This window comes from Cicer arietinum, chromosome 8, assembly GCF_000331145.2.
Source record: "Cicer arietinum cultivar CDC Frontier isolate Library 1 chromosome 8, Cicar.CDCFrontier_v2.0, whole genome shotgun sequence".
In the NCBI taxonomy this organism is placed as follows: domain Eukaryota; kingdom Viridiplantae; phylum Streptophyta; class Magnoliopsida; order Fabales; family Fabaceae; genus Cicer; species Cicer arietinum.
In genome coordinates, this window is record NC_021167.2 from 8,849,203 (window position 1) to 8,857,750 (window position 8,548).

At 33.7% G+C, this 8,548-nt stretch overlaps 2 protein-coding genes and 1 non-coding gene across 3 annotated transcripts; 2 read left to right on the forward strand and 1 right to left on the reverse strand.

Moving 5' to 3' along the window:
* Positions 1 to 621: 621 nt before the first annotated feature.
* On the forward strand, positions 622 to 1,718 carry LOC101499650 (uncharacterized). The gene has a single exon (XM_004512469.4). It carries the CDS (start codon positions 940 to 942, stop codon positions 1,264 to 1,266), a length of 327 nt encoding a protein of 108 aa, XP_004512526.1. The 5' UTR covers positions 622 to 939; the 3' UTR covers positions 1,267 to 1,718.
* A 1,226-nt stretch (positions 1,719 to 2,944) lies between these two features.
* LOC101499953 (uncharacterized) lies at positions 2,945 to 7,802 on the reverse strand. The gene is made up of 2 exons (XM_004512470.3): positions 7,558 to 7,802; positions 2,945 to 3,637 (listed from the first exon to the last, which is right to left on the reverse strand). Exon 2 carries the CDS (start codon positions 3,612 to 3,614, stop codon positions 3,102 to 3,104), a length of 513 nt encoding a protein of 170 aa, XP_004512527.1. The 5' UTR covers positions 3,615 to 3,637; positions 7,558 to 7,802; the 3' UTR covers positions 2,945 to 3,101.
* A 25-nt stretch (positions 7,803 to 7,827) lies between these two features.
* Positions 7,828 to 7,912, forward strand: TRNAM-CAU (transfer RNA methionine (anticodon CAU)). Its single transcript is given in 2 exon segments — positions 7,828 to 7,865; positions 7,877 to 7,912. It is a non-coding gene; the product is annotated as a tRNA-Met (tRNA).
* The last annotated feature ends 636 nt before the right edge of the window (positions 7,913 to 8,548 follow it).

Sequence of the window (8,548 nt, forward strand, 5' to 3'; positions counted from 1 at the left end):
AAAACAAATTTAATTATATCTAAGAATAATCAAACATGTCAAAATCAGTTTTATATGTCTAAAATCAATTTTAAATCATTTAAAGTAGAACCAAATATACACCAAATAGTATGAGATTCTGTAAATGATTTTTTTTTTTGAATTAGTTGTTAAATAAAATGTTTATGAAACTTTCCCTCACAACCGATTATAGACTTAATGTAATTTGTATTCACATTTGATGGAAAACAATTTTATAGAATTTCAGTTATTCAGATAAAATATTTTACATTATTTTTTTAGTATATTATTCTATACAACAAATTAGAAACTTAGCAACATTGTATGCCAATTTTAGAAACTTGAGTCAATGCCATCAATCTAATAAATTTATAACGACAAATTACCTACCCATTTCAACAAAAAATTGTTATAACGCAAAATATCTTAAATTTGGCCTTCACCCATAAACAATGTGTTAATTTTTTTATAAAAAATATATAATATAAAATAACAAGAATAAAAATGCCTAAAAAACAAGAATAAAATATGTTACGTATTAGTCAGCATTGACAAAATGACCCCTTTTAGAATGTTGGTTATACAAGATAGTAACAACCAATAGATTATTGGTCAAGAAAACATAAAAACATAAAAATACAACAATATTCCCCCCAATTAGAAATAAATGGTTAATCTACTTATAAAAATAAAAAATAGATGAATGGTTAAGCTATGTTTACGGATTAAACATTCAAACCAAATTCCTAACATGGAAACATATTGTTATGATCAGTTTCATTTTCAAAACCTCTCTTGCATTCCTCTCATGTTATGTCACACTTCAACCTCTTTGGTCTAATAATTTATATAATAAACACAATCCCTTCCCAATTCAACTCACCAACCTAAGGGAAGAAGAGCTTGGTTTTGTTACTTGGGATACAAGAAACAACAATCATGAGTCTCAATTGCCTTACCTGCAGCCAAGTTCTACAAAGGACAGATTCATTTAGAGAATTATTCAAAGAAAATGAATATCAAGAAAGTCGCAAAAACGTCGACAGAACTTGGTCGGGAAATATGTCGGCACCGCTGCATAAAGAGATACCAAAAGGCAGTGCTCTGGCGAAGATTAAGGCCGATCATCGCCGTAATCATAGTACGGGAAATCTTCCCTTTTCAGGCAGGGCAGAACCAAGATTGGTGAGGAGTAGTGGAATGAGAAGAGATTGGAGTTTCGAGAATTTGGCTGAACAACAAGACCAAAGAGTGACCTGCCATTGAGATGATCACCAGATCAATGAAGCATGTGTTTGGAACTGAGTTTACAAACCAATTATCATGTCCTGGGACATTCTCACCGTGAAAACTTAGAAGCTACAAAACTACGCTTCCACTTGAACATGATTTTTGGCCATGATTTATGTAAACGTGACATTCCAAACACATGCAAACATTATAAATTGTGACATTGGTTTTTCTGAATTGTGTATACTTTGTTTGTGGTGATTAATGTAAAGATTGGAGAGGGAGTGAGAGGGGTTAGAGTTGGTGTACATTATAAATATGGTGTTTCAAGCGCTTGTTTGACACAAAGTTATACGAGTGCTTTTTTTGTACCATTTATAATTTACGTCTATTGCAATTTTTTTATTTTTACCCTTCAGAATGTTTGTAACTCATGGTTCAGTTTATGTCATTTTATAATCAATCTTTATGTGGTGCGCATTGGAATATCATGTGATGTTTTAGGTGCTTTAAGCTTAAAGTGAATTGCACGCGATTGAACACATTGATGCAATTTGTGCATGTAATCTCTCGTCCCATATCGCAGCCATGTAGGAAGATATGTAACCAAATAAATATCACTGTTGCTATATGAGACGAGAGACACATGCATGAATGCGTTCAATCACGCACAATTTACTTACTTTACTTTGTTAATCGCTATCTATAGATATTATAAAATAAAATACTATATGGATAGTAATACGGGATAATATCCACCACCAACAATTCACCATTTCTACAACCTTCAACCAATGTCTTTGTCATCTCTTTATACCTCATCAATGCCATATCCGGCTTACCTTTTATATGACCTATCTAAAAAAAATGGAGATGATGAAGAAAAAAAAAACTTCTCTAGCATATAGTCATACAACAAGGTATGTGAACAATTTAAAGAATCTTTTGAAGTCAAATTCAATCACAAAAACACAATGTAAAGCTATAGTTAATGTGTGTTTGTCTTTAGATGGAACAATTATTCGTTCAACGGTTTTTCTTGAGCATAATCATGAACTAAGCCCTACCAAATCAAGATATTTTAGATGCAGCAAGAATTAGAAGCCTCGTATTTATAAACTTTGATAATTCAACATTATAAAACACAAATTAAAGTAAATATAGTAATAGCTGGAGAGGGAAAGCCATGCTGACCTCATAATGTATACGATTCAGGATGTGATCAGGATGCCTATCAACAATGTCCTCTTCTCAGCAATAATTGTATTCACCTGTATCTACTCTCTGGAATTGGTCAAGGGTTGTAATGAGATACAAACATAATAGTAATGATTACTCAGATTAAGAAGAAAAAAACTCCATTTCTAATAATTTGAATTCTATAAAGGATACATAAAATTCTGCTGATATTAGATCACAACCAACAAACTCCAGTACCACATTTTCAGCTTTTAGAAGGATATCATACAGTAAAGTATATCATTCGTGTGATTAATACAAATAACATTCCTTACACATTAGCATTTTCCAATAAAAAGTGGTATATGCCATCCCATTAAGGGCATAAGGACAATGATACACTGAGGAGATGATTTTCTGATTTTTGTTCTGTGCCAAATATCAAACAATCATCATAGTCAAGTTAGTTTTAGGCATGTTTTTCAATGCCCTTTCTGTGTCTGCAATGAAAAGTATGAAATAGCCAAGTAGAAAATGAGACAGAAACACATTTTTTCTCGGTGCTCGTAATTTCAAAGCCGTCCAAATTATGTTACCAGGTTCCATCATTCTTTACACTAAATGAATTTTATTATACAACAGAAATCCACTGGTAAAAGTACTCTTCAAAAGAAGAAATGAAAACAAATTCACTAGTTTTTCTTTCTTCTGGCTTCTGCTTTCCAATTTCTGCGACCGAGCACAGTCCTAGGTGTTTCATTATAAACAACGCTAGAAGATCCCAATTGAATTTCCCTATCTAGCATTGTTTCTGACTTATTCACGACGCTTAAGCTTTTCACCTCAGGTACATTAGTTAGTGTCAATGAATGATCAATAGGTCCATTCATCTCTTGATGCTTTGCAACATGAGCCCGCCTTGCATCCTTTTTCCAATCTCGACTACAATATATCCGTGTCACGAAATTGTTGTGATTCCCATTTTGCTGTATCTCTTCTTGCACTGCTGCTGTCGGTTCTACAACAAAAGAGTCCGTGGTATCAGCTTCTAAACGCTTACGTGCCCTGTATCTACGTTGTCTCTCTCGATTCTTCAGACGCCGAGTCAGTGCATCACTACGTCCTTTAGTGGAGCGTACTCTTTGATCAATGGACATCATCATAGAATTGTCTTGTGTACCAGCAGCACTTTGCTTGTTTTCCATTTTCAGAGTAGGAATAGCAGCATCTGCAGTAATCAAGTTAGATAAGGATGGAATCTAGAAAATCATTCCATGCCATTCATCCCTTGATGCAGCAGGCATCTGATGTTTTCATTAGAGTAAGCTAGCTTTTTGGTCTATATTACATTCATTTAGGCTTTATTAGCCTCTTCAGAATTATAATTGATCATATTATATAATAAACAGTAAATAGGTTTTAACAAACAATGCAGAGAGAAAAACTACCTATGAAACACTGATCCAGGCACAAACAACAGACATAACACCAACCCTAACACATAGATACCAATAATAATTTGAGAAATATAAGTGATTGTATTGTATGAAATCACAAGTGTCAGTGCCGTGTCGGTTTCGGACACTTGCACACGCCTCCAATATAAAGTGCTGGTGCTACATAGAAAACTACTTCAAAAAGTGCCTGCATTTCATTGAGACACTACTTCTCCGACAATGCTCCATCCATGGCCCCAAGGAAATCTAGATGCCCAATTTGTTTCTTGGAAAATGGAATAAAACAATAACAAAATTGTACAAACAATCATAAAACTAGAAACCAAAATGCTATTGTGTTACTGCAAATTATAACAAACGGTCCTGCCAATGTCGCAAAATGACGATTCTCTCCACTTTCTTAACATTCAGTCCTCTTTTTTGTGCTATTTTCCTAACCATCTAACTTGCTATCGATTAGACTTGGAGACTCAGCAGCTTAGGGTTCATAGTTTGAATGTTAGGCTTGAAAACTTAACTACTATGAAAATCAATCAAAAATAGTCATTAATGTTTACTTTTTCTAATGTTAATGCCTTTCTTTAGTGTGGCATGCACTTTGTGGCACCTTTTGCTTCTAGGTTTTAAAATCCCCAAGAGCATTAAGATATTTGCATAAATAACATGGATATAACTAAAGTTTCTCATATTGAATGCTATTTTTTTACCAGAAATGAGAATTAGAAAACAAAGAAATGCATTGTCAGAAGAATTGAAACTTATTGACAGATGGAATTCCATGCAGAAAGAAGATTTCAAAACCAAATTTATGACCCAATAACAAGGCGGAAACTACATTAATTAACAACATGATGCAAGAGATGAAGACTGAAGAGCAAACAAGATAAAACTTAAATGTCAAATAGAATATGTGCATATGGTATGGCAAAATGTTAAATCCCTCTAAGCTTAAGTTGTCTTACAGACAATGTATGTGCTAAATGTGGCACGAAGTAATAACTATCCTACTTGATACTTCTTAGTGGTCCTATGATCTCACTCAATAAGTGGGATTAGTGATTAAGAACTTCAGATGAAATAATGAATAGTTTGAAATACTAACTAAAGTCGTATTAAAATCAAGAATACGCAAGGTCTAATTCAACCTTGAAACTAGCTTAGCGAAACAAGATTGGCCAAGTCATTATCAGCTACGAAGCGCAATGTCAAAGATATGATTCTAACATTGTCACCCATACAATAAGTGTCAAACCGTCTTCAGTCCTCGCCAATTGTTCATTCAACATTTTATCAGGTTAGACACAACTTGGAAACTTAACAATGGCTTGGCACATGATGGACCTACACTCTTAGAGAAAAGACTCCAATGTTGCTTACAAATAACTTCTAAAATAGCCAACTTCAAATATATATATATATTAAAAAAATGTCAACTTGAAAAATGAAAAGAAAAAAAAAAAAGTCTGCAACACACTTCATTTAGGGGGCATCAAGTGAGTACATGAGAGGAGATAAACTTGACCATACAACCATATGCTCTAAAATAATATGCTCATATATCTATCTATTTATCTATGTGAGAGTGTGCAGTGTCTCAATTTCCTACATGTTCAACATTGCTCGTGTTGGTGTGCCCATGTTGTGTCTCATGTCCACGTCAGTGTCTATGCTTCATAGATTATAAGAGATACTTCGGCTACATATACAATGACACGGGTTCTAAAAATTTCATCAACCACTCATCCTATCCATAGAGGCATTATTAGAACTAAAATGGAGTAAATAAATAGATATGTTTAACTAAAAACTTATCCAAATCTCTATCATAGATGAGCAAGTAGACCCCTTATATTTTTCTTCCAAATTAGAATACATACAAACCAAAGGACATGGTTGAGATCGAAAATCAAATAAAGGTTGGGCAAAACTAGTCCTTATAAAGCTTGGTGATCGTCACTCCTTGGGCTATCGTTTGAGGTGTAACCCAAATTCTAAGATGGTATTAGAGTTTATCCTAGACATGTTATTGGACCATCCGCATTTGTCCACACTACATATGTCCAATCCTAGGCAAGAGGGTATGTGTTAAGATCTCACAACAACTAGAGATATGACCAATATTCTTAAAAGAAAATGTTGTTAGACCAAAGATACAATACGACTTCTCATTAACAGCAGACTGCAAAGGAAAGGAAAAAAGAAGCAAAAAATCAATTCTCATTAGGAGCAATAAACACTCATTTGAAATCGACTCCAACAACTATATATATGAAATAAATTGTATTAAAGTGACGTAAATTTATTGGCTAGTAATTTGTCAAACAGCAATGAACACTCGTTGTAAAAAAAGGTCGAAAGGCTCCACCAACAATACATGAAATAAATTGTATTAAAGTGACATTAAGGTCTTGTCTAATAACTTATCGGTGTAATAAAAGAAACATTTTATGAAGGCAGCGTAATAATAATGAGCAGTAGACTATGGGAATGGATTCTCAAGTGCTGGCGAAATTCTGCCACACAGACACCATGGCGTTATGCCATGGAGGATTCTGAGCCATCTGCCATTAGCAACAACAATGCCTATTATTTCCAATGTTTTTGCCATTGACCGCAATGCAATACTTTTATGGTGGATTTTCACCTTGCCTCCATAGTCCACTATCTACCATTAATAACACTAGTCCTCTAGTGTTAAAATTTCAAACGACCTTATTATTTAGTATAAAAAAAGTATACACATAAAATTGTAACAAGCCAAGGTAACCCAAAATTCAAAACACTGGAGGCTCCATTTCCATAGACATTATTCAACAACTCAACTAACTTGTCTAGTGAGACATGAAGTTCTAATATAAACACTAAAGGAGCACTTGTTGTGAGCAACATAGGACGCGAGGGAGTAATGAAATACAGTATAGTAGGTTATTTAAACGGCACCACTATACCAACAATCAACTCAACACATATAATGTAGACCAATTTGTAAGAATGGTTTCCCCCCTTTGAGTTATAAAGGAGGTATAGTAAAAAGACATGCATTGGACTTGCAGGTTGCGGGTTCGATTCCTATTGGTGCATTAGAGGGAGACAAATGTAAATCTCTTTGTAAGTGCTCAGTGAATCCTAAGGTTTTCCATTCCATACTTTAGACTGAAGCACTATCCCTTCACCCTAAGTATATCTCAACAAAACAAAAAGGAGGTATACTGCTTTGTGTAGGGGGGGAAGTCTCAAAGAAAGCAAAACGACCTAGTTTGCACTTTGGATTGAGTTGAGTATGTCAGAATAACAGCATTTTTTGAAAAACAAAATGCCACGTTGATTTTATCAAACTATTGTGATTCCAAACATGCATCCACTCCCAGAAACTTGGGGCCACTTAGAATACACCTCAAGGGCCATCTCTATAAAATTTCCTCAAAATGCAAACTTTACATTGCAATAAGCAAACAACAAGTAGAATATGACAAAAACCCTGATCATAAAAAAAACGAAAAAACTGTGCAAGGAGTATGAACAATGAACGAAGAAAATGGCAAGTCAATTGATCACAAAAAGGTTTACTAGCAATTCTAGGGTTATGCAGCAAAACATTTAAGCAACTAAACAGTGGAAAATTAAAGATGAAAAGGGGTTAATTATAGATATGTTGAATTGAAATGCAGAAGAAAGAGAGTGTTGAGTTTACCTTGGAGTCAAAGGGTGCAGATCTGCACTTGTTCTTAAAGACAGAGAAGAAAGTGTTTGAATTGAAGAAAGTGTGTTGAAGTTGGTGTTTGTGTTTTTCTAGATTGGTGGAACTGTAAATAAATAGACAAACTCGGAGAGACAGTTGGTCTTGTCTGGGACACAACCAAAACAAACAACGTTTATTGTAGTTGCAAGCAAATGAAATCACACGTGTAGCCAAAAGTAACAAAATGGTACTTATATAGCTTTTGAGTGAAGGATTCACAAAGGGGTGGTGGCGCAGTTGGCTAGCGCGTAGGTCTCATAGCTTCTGAGTTATCCTGAGGTCGAGAGTTCGAGCCTCTCTCACCCCAAAATATTTTTTTCTGAACTTTGCAACTATTAAATAAAGTGATTAGTTATTTATTTAAATAAAAACAAAGAATAAAACGATTCGAAAGAATAATTTTAGATATAAAAAATAATCTTAGATTGTACCTTTGATATATATATGTATATAAATTGCAGTTAGGTTTCCAAAGAGAATTTTTTTAGCCGTATATGTTTTGCACGTCTATTATAACAATAATAATAAGAAGAAGAAACAAAGACTATCAAAACATAGCATCGTTCTAGATAATATTAAATGGAAAGAAGAAAAAAAATGGAGGCTGAATCACATGCAATTGACATTAACATTATAGTAACACTAATTATCGAAAGAGAACATCGTTCAACATAAAAAAATGGAAAAAAAGGGAGCTTAATTCACAGGCCATTGACATTATATAGTAGTATTACGTTCCTTTTGACTTTAAGAATTATTTTCTATTTTTATGAAAGAAAATGCAAATTTGTTGTTTTTAATAAAGTGAGAGCAATTTTGTTGTTTTTAATTAAGTGAGAGCAATTTTGTTGTTTTTAATAAAGTGAGAGCAATTTTGTTGTTTTTAATAAAGTGAAAACAATTTTAGTCACAAAATAAGTGAAAATAAGTGATTTTTTTATCG